This window comes from Tamandua tetradactyla, chromosome 6, assembly GCF_023851605.1.
Source record: "Tamandua tetradactyla isolate mTamTet1 chromosome 6, mTamTet1.pri, whole genome shotgun sequence".
In the NCBI taxonomy this organism is placed as follows: Eukaryota; Metazoa; Chordata; class Mammalia; order Pilosa; family Myrmecophagidae; genus Tamandua; species Tamandua tetradactyla.
In genome coordinates, this window is record NC_135332.1 from 117,364,689 (window position 1) to 117,382,575 (window position 17,887).

Here is a 17,887-nt window from a genome sequence, read left to right on the forward strand (position 1 = left end):
TACTGTATGGTCCCACTGATGTGAACCGACATTCGAGAATCAGCTTGGAATATATCATTGGTAACAGAGACCAGCAGGAGTCAGAAACAGGGTAAGATAATGAGTAATTGGAGCTGAAGGGATACAGACTGTGCAACAGGACTAGATACAAAAACTCAAAAATGGACAGCACAATAATACCTAAGTGTAATGTAACTATGTTGGAACACTGAATGAAGCTGCACCTGAAATATAGTTTTTTGTTTGTTTGTTTGTATCTTTTGTTTTTGTTTTTTTCTTTTTCCTTTTTTATATATATATTTTTTATTAGTATTATTATTTTAATTCTCTTCTCTATATTAACATTCTATATCTTTTTCTGCTGTTTTGCTAGTTCTTTTCCTAAATCGATGCAAATGTACTAAGAAATGATGATCATACATCTATGTGATGATACTAAGAATTACTGAGTGCATGTGTAGAATGGAATGATTTCTAAATGTTGTGTTAATTTCTTTTCTTTTTTTTTAATAAAAAAATTTTTTAAAAATAAATAAAAATAAAAAAATGGAAAATTAAAACTGGTGGAGAGGATGTGGAGAAATAAGAACATTCATTCATCACTGGTGGCAATATAAAATGGTGCAGCAGCTGTGGAAGACAGTTTGGCAGTTCCTCAGAAAGTTAAGTCTAGAATTACCATATGACTCAGTAATCTCAAATCTAGGTATATAACCCCCCAAAATTGAAAGCAGGGACTTGAACAGATATTTGCACACTGATTGATGTTCACAACAGTATAACTCATAATTGCTAAAAGATGGAAGCAGGCCAAATGTCCACCAAGCAATGAACGGATAAACACACAAACAGACACACACAGGAACATTATTTAGCTGTAAGGAAGAATTAAGTTCTGTTACATGCAACAACACAAATGAACCCTGAAGACATCATATTCAGTGAAATAAGCCAGACGCAAAAGTACAAATACTGTATGATCTCACTGATATAAAATAATTACAATAAACAAATATAAGCCAGAATCCAGAATAAAGGTTACTAGGGCATGGGGTAGGAACAGGGAATAGAAAGCTGGGGCTTGAAATGTATAGAGTTCCTATCTGGAATGACGGTGATGTTTCGGTAATGGATGGTGGTGATGATAACACCAGAAAGTGCTTTGTGAATGTAATTAACAGTGTTGAAAATATATCTGAATGATGTTGAAAAGGGAAAGGTTATGTTGTATATATGGTAATAGAATACAATTTTTTAACAAATCCAAAAATCCATGGGACTATATTAAACAAATAGTGAACACTAATTTAAACCATGGACTATAGTTAATAGTACAATTATTAAAATGTGTTGTCCTCACCTGTAACAAATGTATCATACCAAATACAAGGTGTTAATAATAGAGTAATATATAGGAATCTTGTATTTTATGTATCACTATTTTGTAAACCCATAGCTTCTCTAATATAGAACTAAAAAAGAATAAATAGAATAGAAAACAACTAGTAAGATGGTAAATTTAAATCTAACCGTATCAATAAATATTAAGTATAGTCTAATTACCCCAACAAAAAGCAGACTGTCAAAGGAAAATATAAAAGCAGCTAATCCACCCAAAATACATAACCCTACATGGATCTATCTGGAACAAGAGATCTTCAAAAGACATAAAACAAAAACTAATAAAAGCTGTATGGAAAAACAGACAAATTCACAAAAATACTTGGAATCTTTATCACTTGACAAAAGAAGTAGGCAAAATCAGAAGGGATATAGAATGAGAGAAGAAATAAAAAGGGAAATTAGAACATAATTTGAATTATGTAAACTTTTATTTGTAAAAATTTATAAGGATCATCATACATAATGGCCAAAATTGAACCCCACCCACCCCCCACATCCCACTTAAGATTGGGTACAAGGTAAAGATGTTCGCTCTTACAATCTCTGTTCAACACTGTACTGGATGTCCTTATCAGTACAATATAAGCAAGACAAATAACACAGATTAGAAAAAAGTAAAATAGTCTTTATTCACAGATTACATGATTATAAATGTAGAAAATAAAAAAGAACCTACAAAAAATGCTACTATGACTAATATGTTAGTTTAGCATGGTCACAGGATATGAGGTCAATATACAAAAATTAATAGCATTTTTTACATACTGCCAAGAAAATTGGAAATTGATATAAAAAAATCAGTATCATTTAACAAGAGCATCCAAAAACATGAAATATTTATAGCTAAGCCTATCAAAAATGTGTAAGATATACACATGAAAAAGTACAGAATATTGCAGAGATAAATTTCTAAAAACTTAAATAGAAAGGTAGACTTTGTTCATCGATCAGAAGACTCAAAATTATGATAGCAATTCAAGCTAAATTGATCTATAGATTCAACACAATCCCAACTAAAATCCAAACTGGTTTTTTCCTTTTTTGGTGGAAAACGACTGTAAAATTTATATGGGAACTCAAAGGTTGCAGACCAGCGGCATTAATTTTGAAAAAAACGAAACAAAGTTGGATTTTCACACTATCTGCCTTCAAGTAATCAAGATGGAGAGAGCTGTAATAATTTACAGATGGACACATAAATTAATGGAATAGAATAAAGAATTCAGAACTAGATCCACACATATATAGTCAATTGAGTTTCAGCATAGGTGCTAAGGGAATTCAATGGGGAAAGCATTCTTTTTTCAACAAATGATGCTAGAACTGGACAGCCATATGCAAAAAGAAAATAGAATCTCGATGTTAACCTTGCACACATGAACAAAAATGAACTCAAATGGATCAGAAGCCTACATGTAAAACCTAAAACTATGAAACTTCTAGAAAGTAACATAGGTGAAAATGTTTGCCACCTTGAAATAGGTAAAAATTTCTTGTTTAGGATAAAAAATATGAACTATAAAAGATAAACATGACAAAATAAATTTCATCAAAATTAAAAATTTGTATTCTTCAAAACACACTGCAATGAAAATGTAAAGGCAAGCTACAAAATTTAAGAAAACAGTTGTAAATTACATATCTACTAAAGGACTTGCATCCAAATATATAAAGAATTTTTATAACAGCAAACCATACAATTTTTTCAAAGGGCAAAAGTTTTAAATAGACACTTTAAGGAAGAGATGTGGATTTCAAATCAATACATAAGATTCTCAACATTATTAGATATTAGAAAAATGCAAATTAAAACCCAATAAAATAACACTATACACCTACTTGCAAGGCCAAAACTGACAATACCAATCACTAGAGAGGATGCAGTAACTGGAAATCTCAAACATTGCTGGTGGGAATTTAAAACGGCACTGGCTTTGAGAAACAGCTTGGCAGCATCTTATAAAGTTAAAGTTAAACATGCACTATATGCACTATAGGTATATACATAAAGTGTGCTCTACATGAACAGGTACATGAATGCTTATAAAACCACTTTATTTATAATAGCCCCAAACTGGAAACAACCAAGATGTGGGTGAATGGATAAACTGATTCTGGTGCATTCATACAATAAAAAGCAATAAACATTAATGATAAATTCAACAATGTGGATAAATTTCAAAAGCATTATGTTAAGCAATAATAAGCCAGTCACAAAAGACTAACTAATATATAACTCAATCTATATGACATTTTGGCAAAGGCAAAACTAGAGGGACAGAAATCTGATCAGTGCTTGTCAGGTACTGAAAGCAGGGAAAGAAATTAACTACAAATGATCATTAAGGATCTTTTTGGGGTGATGGAAAGTTATAAATCTTAACTGTGGCGGTGGTTACATGATCGTATTTGTAAACATTTATTGAACTGTACTTCAGTAAATCAGAATTTTTTAAAAAGGGAGTAAATTAGCATTTAGGCAAAGAATGTCTCTGTAAGGATATTTATTTTCTTTTATCTAACAAATCTTTCACTGTATTTCTGACACTATTCTAACTGCTTTATAAATATGAGATAATTGTGGGAGACAAGTTTTTTTTTTTTTGAGACAAGACACTAAGAAACTGAGAGTGTCAGGATGAAGTAAGATTTACATTTTTTCCAAATATTCACTCTTTCGTGATTTGTAGACTTTTTAAAATCATGTATTCTGTCTTTTCCATTTCTTAAAAAAACTTTTTAAAAAAGGATGCAAGTGTTCAAAAAAATGATCATGACAATGAATCAACTGTGTGATGATATTGTGAGCCACTGATTGCAACCATGTCAAGAATGTTTGTATATCAAGAATGTTTGTATGTTCATTGTTTATAATAAAAATATTTTTAAAAAACTGCTTTGACATATTCACTAGAGATCTTTTTATTGACAAATCAATGTGTTCAATCCCTGTCTTTTACTTGACTTCTCTGCAGCACATAACTGCCACCAACTTCTTAAATTTATTCTCTAGTCCACCTTTCTGTATTTATTTTTTCCACCCCCTAATTTCCTGTATCCTCATGCATATAATCTTCTGCTCAAATCTTATCATTTACACTACAGAAATATCTTTAGGATGTTTTGTCTCTTTCTCTCTACCACTAGTGACTTAGTTTGGACCCTCAGTATCTTCTTTTCCTGAACTACTCTTCTAACGTCCTTCATAGACTCAATCTCCCCCTGCTCAAATCCATTTACCATATTACACAGAGAATTATCTTTTGAAAAATGCAAACTAGATCATATTACCTTTATATTCAAGTCTTAAATTAACTCCTTACTTGGCATAAAAACAGTGACTTCAGCATTCTCTGTCTTTCTAGATTCATCTAGATTCATATTTCTTAGGCTTCAGCATACAATAGTTTGTTATGTGACTAAAGCCCCTCTTCTCTACCACTTAACGGTCAGCTCTTTGAGTACAGAGGACAAGTCACCTTGTTATGTTCAATAATAAATGCTTAGCAACTCACAGGTATGCAACAAAATTTTTCAAGTTTATCAAAATTCAAGAATTAACAAAATTAATGCTGGGATTTTTTTTATTACGTTTTGTTTTTACTTAATGAATAAATGTCCGTGAGGAGATATATATTTTTATAAATCACTCACCAGTTTTAAGTCAATATAAATGTGTTAAGTTAAAACAACATACTCACAACATAAGAATTACAGAAACTTGAACACATGTTAGGTTTCATGTTACAAATACTTTTTAAAGAAGAAAAAGCATTGACTTGCCAGGTTATAAAAACAGAATTGAAATCTCTAGTGATACCACATAGACAAATCATTTTTAAAGGAACTCACACAAATTGCCTAGATACACATTTAAGTTGCCTTAAAAAAGAAAAGTATATCTAAATGTTTTCTAATAGATGATTGTTTCTTATTCTATGCTTCATAAATGTGTTTCTGTACAAAATGGCCTAGACACAAACACTACTTTTGATAGAAATAACTAAGTCTGTTTTGCAAATTTTCATATACATATGATGTTTAATATAAATCATTTTTACATATTCATAGACAACAAAACCATAATTTAATGCAAAATGAAATTAAGCCAGTTTCTGACAAGTTATCTGACAAGTCTTGAAAGCGGGTTCTCTGTTTCTCTTACAACAGAGGTAGGTGTTAGTGATGTCACTATTTGCTGTAGAAGAAACAGGGGACCGTGAACACAGGTCCAGGCAGAAAATAAACAGTCTCTGAATTTATCTTTAAGTTTAAAGTAAATAGAAATATTACTTTATAGAGTGTTGCCCAATATAGTTTCTGCCCTAAAGGGGTAAGTCAGGATCTTTATTTCCAGTATGTTCAGCTGTATTCCAGAAATAGAGGCTAATAACCTCTGTCTTTAAAAGGTATTAAGACTGTGTCTATATGACAAAAACAACCAATCAATAAACCAAAAAATATTAAAATGATATTTTATAAAAATGTACAACCATAAAACAAACTTTCAGTATTTGCTAACTGTAAGATAATAATTGCTAATTAATATTCATCATAACCCATAAGTAGATGTTCTGTACTTGAGGTATCTATTTTTAAAGATATAAAAGTAGAATACTGCCTCAGAAAACTTAAGACTTGAGGTATACTTTAATACCTGTAAGACATTACTTACAGTCAACAAACACTAGATCAGCATTTATTAATCACTTTGATACTCTGACAGAATAGGACACATACAGTTAAGGTTAAGTCTCACCTTGTCAATTTGCTCTTGAAGATTAGTGGATGCTTTGTAACCAAGTTGTAACAGCATTGCTTCTGCGGCATTTTTTTTGGCTATCTTTTTATTAGGTCCTGTTCCAGTGGCAACTTCACTGCCTACTTTGACCTGACAAAATTAAAGTAAGAAATGAATGATAGTTGTTTTGGTAAACAAGAACATCTTATTAACATCAGAAAATAATGTGTTGTAATATTTAGCATATCAAAACTTCGAGGATACAGCTAAAGGTATACCTAGAAGAAAATATAAAACCATAAAAGTATTTCATCCATCTCTAGAGGTTATACATATAATAGAAAAACAAAGCAGAAGAAATAGAAAAAAAAGAATAAAGGCAAGAACAAAAATTAACAAAATAGTTTAAAATAAGTAAAAAAGTCAAAAGCTGGCACTCTGAAAAGACTAATTAAATGATAAACAGAAGGTAAGACTTATCAAGAAAAAGTAAGGTACAAATGAAACACAAATAAGAATGAAAATGAGAGACTATGATAGCTACTGTAGATTACTGAGAACAATTTTATGTGAAATTGCATTAATATTTAGAGGAAATGGAAAAACTCCTAAAAATATAAATCACCAAACTGACACAGAATAAATCATACCTGAATAAGCCCACAGCACTAAAGACATTAAACCTACAATTAAAAACTTTCCCACACAAGAAACGGATCCCATTTACAATTGCAACTAAAAGAATAAAATACCTAGGAATAAATTTAACTAAAGAGACAAAAAACCTATATAAAGAAAACTACAAAAAACTGCTAAGGGCGGGCCGCGGTGGCTCAGCGGGCAAAGTGCTTGCCTGCCGTGCCGGAGGACCCCGGTTCGATTCCCGGCCCCAGCCCATGTAAAAAACAAACAAACAAACAAAATATAATAAAACAAGAAAATGTTTAAAAATGTTTCCCTTTCTTCCTCCCTTCCTTCCTTCCATCCTTCCTTCCTTCTCTGTCTTTCCTTCCTTTCCTCCCTCTCTCTTTAAAAAAAAAAAAAAAAAAACTGCTAAAAGAAATCACAGAAGACCTAAATAGATGGAAGGGCATACCATGTTCATGGATTGGAAGACTAAATATAGTTAAGATGTCAATCCTACCTAAATTGATCTACAGATTCAATGCAATACCAATCAAAATCCCAACAACTTATTTTTCAGAAATAGAAAAACCAATAAGCAAATTTATCTGGAAGGGCAGGGTGCCCCGAATTGCAAAAAACATCTTGAGGAAAAAAAAACGAACCTGGAGGTCTCGCGCTGCCGGACTTTAAGGCATATTATGAAGCCACAGTGGTCAAAACAGCATGGTATTGGCATAAAGACAGATATATCGACCAATGGAATCGAATAGAGTGCTCAGATATAGACCCTCTCATCTACGGACATTTGATCTTTGATAAGGCAGTCAAGCCAACTCACTTGGGACAGAACAGTCTCTTCAATAAATGGTGCCTAGAGAACTGGATATCCATATGCAAAAGAATGAAAGAAGACCCATATCTCACACCCTATACAAAAGTTAATTCAAAATGGATCAAAGATCTAAACATTAGGTCTAAGACCATAAAACACTTAGAGGAAAATGTAGGGGGATATCTTACAAAACTTACAATTGGAGGCAGTTTTATGGACCTTAAACCTAAAGCAAGAGCACTGAAGAAGGAAATAAACAAATGGGAGCTCCTCAAAATTAAACACTTTTGTGCATCAAAGAACTTCATCAAGAAAGTAGAAAGACAGCCTCCACAATGGGAGATAATATTTGGAAACGACATATCAGATAAAGGTCTAGTATCCAGAATTTATAAAGAGATTGTTCAACTCAACAACAAAAAGACAGCTAACCCAATTACAAAATGGGAAAAAGACTTTAACAGACACCTACCAGAAGAGGAAATACAAATGGCCAAAAGGCACATGAAGAGATGCTCAATGTCCCTGGCCATTAGAGAAATGCAAATCAAAACCACAATGAGATATCATCTCACACCCACCAGAATGGCCATTATCAACAAAACAGAAAATGACAAGTGCTGGAGAGGATGCGGAGAAAGAGGCACACTTATCCACTGTTGGTGGGAATGTCAAATGGTGCAACCACTGTGGAAGGCAGTTTGGCGGTTCCTCAAAAAGCTGAATATAGAATTGCCATACGACCCAGCAATACCACTGCTGGGTATCTACTCAAAGGACTTAAGGGCAAAGACACAAACGGACATTTGCACACCAATGTTTATAGCAGCATTATTTACAATTGCAAAGAGATGGAAACAGCCAAAATGTCCATCAACAGAAGAATGGCTAAACAAACTGTGGTATATACATACGATGGAATATTATGCAGCTTTAAGACAGGATAAACTTATGAAGCATGTAATAACATGGATGGACCTAGAGAACATTATGCTGAGTGAGTCCAGCCAAAAACTAAAGGACAAATACTGTATGGTCCCACTGATGTGAACGGACATTCGAGAATAAACTTGGAATATGTCATTGGTAACAGAGTCCAGCAGGAGGCAGAAACAGGGTAAGATAATGGGTAATTGGAGCTGAAGAGATACAGACTGTGCAACAGGACTAGATACAAAAACTCAAAAATGGACAGCACAATAATACCTAATTGTAAAGTAATCATGTTAAAACACTGAATGAAGCTGCATCTGAGCTATAGGTTTTGTTTGTTTGTTTGTTTGTTTTTGTTTTGTTTTGTTTTACTATTATTATTACTTTTATTTCTTTTCTCTATATTAACATTCTATATCTTTGTCTGGTGTGTCGCTAGTTCTTCTAAACCGATGCAAATGTACTAAGAAACGATGATCATGCATCTATGTGATGATGTTAAGAATTACTGGGGCCGCGGTGGCTCAGCGGGCAAAGTGCTTGCCTGCTATGCCGGAGGACCTCGGTTCGATTCCCGGCCCCAGCCCACGTAACAAAAACGGAGAAACAGAATACAATAAAACAAGAAAATGTTTAAAGATGTTTCCCTTTCTTCCTTCCTTCCTTCCTTCTATCCTTCCTTCCTTCTCTCTGTCTTTCCTTAAAAAAAAAAAAAAAAAAAAAAAAAGAATTACTGATTGCATATGTAGAATGGTATGATTTCTAAATGTTGGGTTAATTTCTTTTTTTTTTTCCGTTAATTAATAAAAAAAAAAACAAAAAAAAAACTTTCCCACAAAGAGAACTCCTGAAAGTTTCTCCAGAAAATTCTACCCAATATTTAAGGAAGAATAATTCTAATCTTATACAAATTCATCAAAAAACACAAAAAGAGAAATCAGTCCCCATTATGTTATAAGGCATCACCTTGGTTCAAAATCCAACAACAACAGTATAAAAAAGGAAATTTACAGAACAGTTTCACTAATGAAGAGAGATTCAAAGTTTTCAACAATGTAACAGTAAATTGAATCAAGCAATAAATAAGAATAATCACGATGAAGTTGGATTTATTTCAGAAGCAAGACTGGTTTAACATCTGAAATTGAAACAAAATCCATCAATGGAATTTGCTGTATTGATAGAATTAGGAGACAAACCATACAGTCATCTTAATAAATGAAACAAAAGCATTTGATAAAATTCAACATTCATTCGTAATTAAAACTCTTAGGAAAAGAAGGAAACTTGCTTAATAAGATAAAAGGTGTTTTTTTAAAAAGATACAATAAATCTACAGAAACATAAATTATATGAAAGGTTGAAACTTTGAGATTAGAAACAAGATAAGGATGTCCTCTACTACTATCACTATTTAAAATTTACTACAGATCCTGGCCAGAGCAATAAGGCAAGAAAAAGAAATAAAAGGAATAAGAATTAGAAATAAAAGAAAAGCTGCCATTATCTGTAGATAAGATATTAATATATACAAAATCCAAAAAATCTATACATAAAATTTAAGAATTTATGAGTTTAAAAAGCTCACTGTATAAAAAGTCAGTATACAAAAGCCACCTGCATTATTATATTCCAGCAACAATCAAGTAGAAGATGAAAGAAATTTTAAAATACCATTTATATGAAATGAAAATTAAATATCTAGGAATGCAGAAAACCTCTATACAGAAAGCAACAGCACTGAGAAACAAAGAAAAACCTAAACAAATGGAGAGATATGCCATGTTCATAGATTAAAGACTCAGTATGATGATATTAATTCTCTTCAAATTCGCCTTTAAATTCAATGAAATTCCATCAAAACTACACGCATGTGTATATACTTGACAAGCTGATTCCAAATTCACATGGAAATGCAAAGAGCTAAAAATAGCCAAGATCATTCTGAGGAAGAATAAGGTAGGGGGCACTTATTCTTCTGGATATCTAGATTTATAAAGTTACATAAAGGAAAACAGTGATAAATTTGATTGCATTAAATGAATTGTTTCTGTCCCTCAGAAGACACAATTAAAAAGTAAAAAGGAAAGTTACAACACAACAGAAAATATCTGAAATGCCATGTAAATGCAATGGGAGACCATACAGTGGAGTCCTATAAATCAAGCTTTTTTTTAGAGAGTTGGCAGAAGACAGCTGAACAAGCAATCTACACCTGAAAAGTTTGATATTTTTGCCAAATGTCACTATTCTTTGTTTAAAAACAGGTAATAGAAAGCTCCAATGGCTTCACATCATTATTTGGTAAAATTTCACAATAACAACATCCTGGGTAATAGCAATGAATGGGTAAGAGTACAAAATCCAGTTTTCAGATATACAGCCGAATACTTCTATCCATGCTTTTCTTTTTTGACTCTTGTATAAAATCAAGTTAGCAATTTCACTGATCCCAGAACTAGAGATTTCCAGTCATACGGTATCTTAACTTAGTACTGCTCATCATTTATTCTTTTTTAAAAAAGAAACTACTTGAATTTTATTGACACATTAATGTCCATTTAATGTACTGTCTTTCCGTGTCTGTCAAATGAAGTGCTCTTCTTCTTATTTTCTTTTGTCAGTTTTCCACAAATTTAACCTCATGCTACGCATCCTTAGGAACTTCACAACCAGCTGGCCCCTCAGTAAACAGCAACCCATCACTTTTTAAATTGTCAGCTCTTATCAAATTAATTTCCCAGCGGTTTTGCAACTTTCCCTTGCATATTAGCATCTCCACACACCAACTCCGATATACCATTGATAGATATGGCCATTGCACCTATACTCGAAAGAACAACTTTCAATTTCCAACGTGAAAGCTCATCATTTATTCTTATACGAATATTTAGTGTTTAACTGTGTTTCTATTTCATTTCCATTGCTACTTTTAAGCATCAGTAAACCAACCATTTTTAAGGAACTGGTGACATTCAATAGAATGGTAACAAAATACAAAATAAACAAACATAAGCAAAGCCCAAATACCATGATTCAAAGAAACTGTACTCTTTTAACAGAATTTTATAGTTAAGATAAACTAAATGATAAAGTTCTCATGGCATATGAAATACTGAAAATATATTCAAGAAAAAAATTCTGTAACAATTATCATAAACCTTATAGTTCAAATCAACATTTCATTCATTGCTTATCTTCTGAAACCAGAACCACTGTATTGTGACAAATCAGCAGTGGTCTATGGATCGCATTGAGAAGCACTGATCTAGTTCAGTTCACTATCAGATCCTTGGGCCAGATAAAAAACACACACACTCCTTCCCATGTGTGCCCTTTTTTTTTTTTTTTTTACCTGAACACAACAGACTCTATGGATAAGGCACCTTGAAGCTCTGGCTAGAGCCAGCTTCTGCTATTTTTTTCCAGTGCTCCACCAGCCCCTGGGCTGTTGCAGGAGGGCTTGCTAGCTTCAGTTGGCTATGCCAGAAATTTCCTAGTCTACTGCTCTGCTTTGGAACCAAATACTCAATACTTGCCAAAGCAAAAGGAAGCAAAATATCAATGAGCAGCAAATGCAAAATATTTTTTGTCTCTTTTTACATGCTCACTCTTTCTGTTGCCCACTGTTTTTACCTCACATGCTCTCTCTCAGTCAATTCTTCTGCTATTTCATCCTAAATCTAATTTACCTATTCTGACCTGATGCTGATTGGCTCTAGGCTCCTGCTCTTGAACTGATCACCTATAATGTTGTTCTCATCTCTACATTCACCTTGTATCTGCATCAGTCAACTTTCCTTCTGACTTATTCTTCCTTTAATTCCTTGCTAACAAAATAAGTCACTCAAAAAAACTACCTCATTAAAAAAATCAAAAAGGTATGTATAAGAACTTCATAAAGTCATGTCCTAGAAGTGCAAAAATTTTATATTATAAATAAGATTTCTTTCATCAAAATGCTCATTTGCTTGCAAAGAAACACATTTTGCTATGCAGTAATGTTAAGAATATCAGGTTTTTTTCTTTAAATTTAACAATTCACGAAAGGAAGGAAGGCACTAAAAACCTAAGAAACAAAAAGTTCTGAAATAGCATTTACCAAAAACTTAATTCATTGTCTTTCATGAGACACAAATGAAATGGATGAAATCTGATTTGTATATTCTTTACACAGCTTGGAGAACTTAACCATAGGTTAAAAAAAAAGACAAAACAACTAGGATCACATGACATATAATAATGTAATGTACTGATATGCAATTTAGTTCAGTTATCAATATTTTCTCTTTGAAAAATAAAAATACTCCTCTCCAAAAAAAGTAAAAAGCTTTAAGAAATCTGCTTGGCAAACATCTAAATCATGTCATCAGAGATTTTCTTTTGCTTATCTAATAATCAACACACATAACTGTATCCATTTTATATATAAAAACTTACTCTTTTTGGGTGTGTGACAGATACAAATGAGCATATTATCTCTAGATATTTTACTTACACATTCAATTAAACCAAGTGATAAGATTGCTAAAGTAGTTTATACAAAAAAGTAGTTCATACAACTTTGATAAAGTTGCTGCATACTGTAATGAATCCACTGGGGCTTCCAGAATGGGGGAAAAATAGTATGAATTCAGTGTGAAAACATTTAAAAGCACAGCCAAATGTCCCTGTTTGACTAGAATGTTTATGAATACCAATAAAATGGAAGCTGGTCTGAGACACTTTAAATTCCTCTTTCAAAAAGGGTACTCAATATACACCATAGAAAGGGAATTTTTTAAATAAAGCCAAAACCAGTTTTTATTCCTAATATATGTCTAAAATTTTGGTGGTTTTTCCCTTCAAGATCTGACGTTTAAAGAATACTTTACAGCACTCTTCAAAGCTAAGAATATAAGACGAAGGGAGGGGTAAGGGGTATGGTATGTATAAAGTTTCTTCTGTTTTCGTTTTATTATTTTTCTGAATAGATGCAAATGTTCCAAGAAATGATCATGATGGTCAATATGCAACTATGTGATGATATTGTGAATTAATGATTATATATGTAGAACAGAATGATCAAAATAAGAATGCTTGCGCTTATTTGGTGTTTTTTGGTATTTTAAAAAGAAAATTAAAAAATAAATATATTCTATTATAAATATTAATATAAATAAATTATAATCTTATAATGATAAATGGTAAATATATTTTACCAAGTGAAAATACTAGAAGAACACTGTTCTGCGTCTACTTTTTCAGAAATACATACTATGTAAGACTGAAATGATATCTGGTTGGAAATTAGCTTTAAAATGCTTCAGTAAAAGAAGAAAGGGAGGGAATGAGGAAAGAAAAACTGATAGCAGAAGCAAGTATGACTAAAATTTTCATAATTGTTGCATTTAGGTGATGATCATATTGGGGGTCCAGTGTACTATTCTCTCTACCTTTGGATGTGTTTGAAACTTTCCTAATAAAAAATTAAGGTTTCTTCAAGACTGAGGCTTGAGAAGCAACTGAAGAGATAGGCAGGATTTATAAAGAAGAGTGAGGTATCCTACCTCATTTCTAGGGCCACCCATCTGCCAATATGTCGTGACCATCCTTTAATTTTCTTAGCTGCACAATGCAGCAGTTAAATGTCTGCAATTAAGTCCCTCAGCCCCCACCATGGTTAATTAACCAACTAGCTTTCTTTTCCCAGTTCTCATTAAAGCTCACAAGCTCATGCGTTTGGCCCTGTTCCTTCTACTATATCCATCCTTCTCAATTTTGTTTCTAATTCCTTTTGTCTCCAATTCCTATTAATTAATAGATTCCAGCTACAAAATGTAACACAAAAAGTTAGAGACAGGCATTCTAAATGATAACTCTGTGGTAAATAATCTGCGTGAACTCATAGTCCCTACAAAAACTCATGTTGTCAGTTCTAACACGTCCTTGACACTTGAATGTTTCCACCAAGTTGGTGTTGGCATGGAAGGAATGACTGCTTTAAGTATAAACACAGTTTTACTTTCTGCTACTGATTATTATTTTGCCTTTCCTCCCTGTCTCTTTCAATCTGGAGATTATTAAAATTTTGAACAGCTTATAAAAATTCTTCTAAAATAAAATCAGAAATACCTGCATCACAAATTCTCGACGTCGAGGCATTCCTCTTTCTGAAAGCAAAACATAGTCTGGCTCCTTTTCCTTTTTGGCCTGTTGAATTTGAGCCAGGCGGCTAATAGGGTTCATTCCTTGACCATATTCTGGACCAGCCTAAAAAATAATTTAACAAAAAAACTTCAAAATATGATCGTAAAACCTGTTATTGGATCCTTAAAGAAACAGTGGTTCTCACCTCTACCTACAAACCCTTATAGTTTGACTGGAGAAGATAAGTGAATCATTTATGAATACTTATAAAGGAAGAATCATAAAATATAATTTGGAGCTCAGAGATATTATTGATAAATTGGATCAACTATTGTTTTTAAATAGCATAAATTCTTCAGTATAGTAGAGTTGCCTTCACAACATCTGTTCATCAAAAAAAAAATCTGAAAAGATAAGTGACAAACTAGGAGGAGATACTTACAACACATATAAACAGATATATTTCACAGAAGAAAAGGATAATCAACTGCATTAGGATTCAGAAAATGCATATTGAAACCACAATGTGATACTATTTCACATTCATCAAACTGGTAAAAATTAAGAAGAACTGACAGTCCCAACTGGTGAGGGTAGGGAGTAATAAAAACTTTATACAGCACTAAGGGGAGTACAAATTGGAAAATAATTTGGCAATGTATAGTGAAGCTAATGACAGTAAATCCTATCCTAAAAACAGTCTATTCCTGGGCATGAATATACTCTAAAAAACCTGTCACTCATATGCACTAGTTCACAGGTACAGGAATATCCATAAGCTGCCTTATTTGATAGAAAAATAAATCCAGAAACAACTTAAACCTTCATCAATAAAGGGATAAATTATGGCATGTTCATTCAATGGTAGGGAATATAACAGTGAAAATGAATTAAGTATTGCTACATGCACTAATGAATTTCAGGGAAAAAGTGTCAAGTAAAAAAAAAACTAAGCACATAAAAATAAACAGAATACGATATAACTTATGTAAAGCTCACTAAAACAATAACATACTGCTGAAATAAATAAATGTAGGGATATACCATGGATGGGAAGACCCAATAATATTGTTAGGATATTAATTCTCAAACTGATTTATCAGTTCATTATGATCCCAATTAAAATTACAGCAGTCTTTTGTTTTGTGTTGTTTGGTAATCAAACAGTTGATTTAAAATTCATAAGGAAATGCAGAGGACAATAAATTAAAACAACATTGAAAAAAAGAACAAAATTGGGGAACTGAGACTTCCTGATTTCGAGATGTGGAAATCAAGCTTTGTCAAGATAAAGCTCTGACAATCAAGGTAGGGTGTAGAGCATTGGTATAAAAATAAATAGATCAATGAAGCAGAATAGTGCTCAGAAATAGATCCACATACAAATGGTCAACGAATTTTTAACAAAGGTGCAAAGTCAATTCAGTGGAGAAAGGGCAGCTTTTCAAACAGTACTGCTGGAACAAACGCACATGAACTTCAATCCATACCTTGTACCATTTATAAAAATTAACTCAAAATGGCTCACAGATCTAAATGTAGCACTACAACAGGAAAACCTACAGAAAAAAACACATGAGAAAATTCAGAGACCCTGGTTAGATTATTACTTCTTAGACACAAAGGACTTCAAAATTAACAGTATCTGCTCGTCAAAAAAAGAGAAGTCATAGGATTAAAGAAAAGACTTGAAAACCACTTATCTGATAAAGAACTCATATCCATAATGTTTAAAGACCTCTCAAAACTCAATAATAAATTTATCATTATATAAAATAGGCCACCTAATTTTTTAAAATGTCAAACTTTGAATAGACACTTTATCAAGCCTTATGTACCACTAAACACATGAAAAGATGCTTTCAATACCGTTAGTCAATGGGGAAATGCAAATTAAACCCACAAATAAGATATGGTTACACATGTATTTGAATGTCTAAAATTAAAAAGACCTACCATATTAAGCATTGGTAAAGATGTAGTGCAATTAGAACTCTTATAAACTGCTGATGGGAATGTATATGCAACCAGTTACAAATACAACAGTTTCTTAAAAAAGTTAAAAATACACCTACTATATGACCAAATTATTCCACTCCTGACCCAAGAGAAATGAAAGCGCATGCCCATAAGAAGACATATAAAAATGTTCACAGTAACACTGCCTGACTTTAAGATCTATTATAAAGCCACAGTGGTCAAAACAGCATGGTACTGGCACAAAGAAAGAAGTGTTGACCAATGGAATCGAATTGAGAGTGCAGAAATAGACCACCAACTCTAAGGTCAACCGATTTTTGACAAGGCTCTCAAATCCTTTGAACTGGGACAAAAGAGCTGTGCTGCTTTGAAAGGATGTATGCCCCCTAGAAAAGTCATGTTTTAATCAAAATCCCATTTCGTAAAAGCAGAATAAGCCCTATTCAATACTGTATGTTTGAAACTGTAATCAGATCATCTTCCTGGAGATATGATTTAATCAAGAATGGTTGTTAAGCCAGATTAGGTGACGGCATGTCTCCACCCATTTGGGTGGGTCTTAATATATTTCTGGAGTTCTATAAAAGAGGAAACATTTTAGAGAATGAACGAGAGAGAGCAGAGAATGCTGCAGCACCACAAAGCAGAGAGTCCTTTGGAGATGAAGAAGGAAAATGCCTCCTGGGGAGCTTCATGAAACCGGAAGCCAGGAAAGAAGAAGCTAGCAGATGATGCTGTGTTCGCCATGTGCCCTTCCAGATGAGAGAGGAACCCTGACCGTGTTCACCATGTGCCCTTCCACTTGAGAGAGAAACCTTGAACCAAGCTTTCATCATCAGCTTTCTTGAACCAAGGTATCTTTTACTGGATGCCTTAGATTGGACATTTCTATAGACTAGCTTAATTGGGACATTTTCTCGGCCTTAGAACTGTAAACTAGCAACTTATTAAATTCCCCTTTTAAAAGTCAGTCCATTTCCGGTATATTGCATTCTGACAGCTAGCAAAGTAGAACATAGCCTTTTCAATAATTGAGTATAGAAGAACTGGATAGCAATAGCCAAGAGAATGAAAGAGGACCCTTATCTTAAACCCTACACAAAAATTAACTCAAAGTGGATCAAACACCTAAACATAAGAACTAGCATCATAAAGCTTCTAGAAGAAAATGTAGGGAAATATATTCAAGACCTAGTAATAGTAGGTATCTTCCTAAACTCTATACCCAAAGCAAAAACAAC

General features: G+C 32.8%; 1 protein-coding gene across 14 annotated transcripts in view; it reads right to left on the reverse strand.

Moving 5' to 3' along the window:
• The window catches only part of STAU2 (staufen double-stranded RNA binding protein 2), a 363,048-nt gene that overhangs the window by 168,410 nt on the left and 176,751 nt on the right, over positions 1-17,887 (reverse strand). For 13 of the 14 annotated variants that reach the window (XM_077167004.1, XM_077167001.1, XM_077167006.1 and 10 more), the window contains 2 exons: positions 14,652-14,789; positions 6,164-6,295 (listed from right to left, as the gene is read on the reverse strand). In XM_077167004.1, coding sequence (XP_077023119.1) covers positions 6,164-6,295; positions 14,652-14,789 — 270 coding nt within the window. The remainder of the gene's footprint in view (positions 1-6,163; positions 6,296-14,651; positions 14,790-17,887) is intronic. The other variant, XM_077167009.1, reaches the window with a different exon arrangement.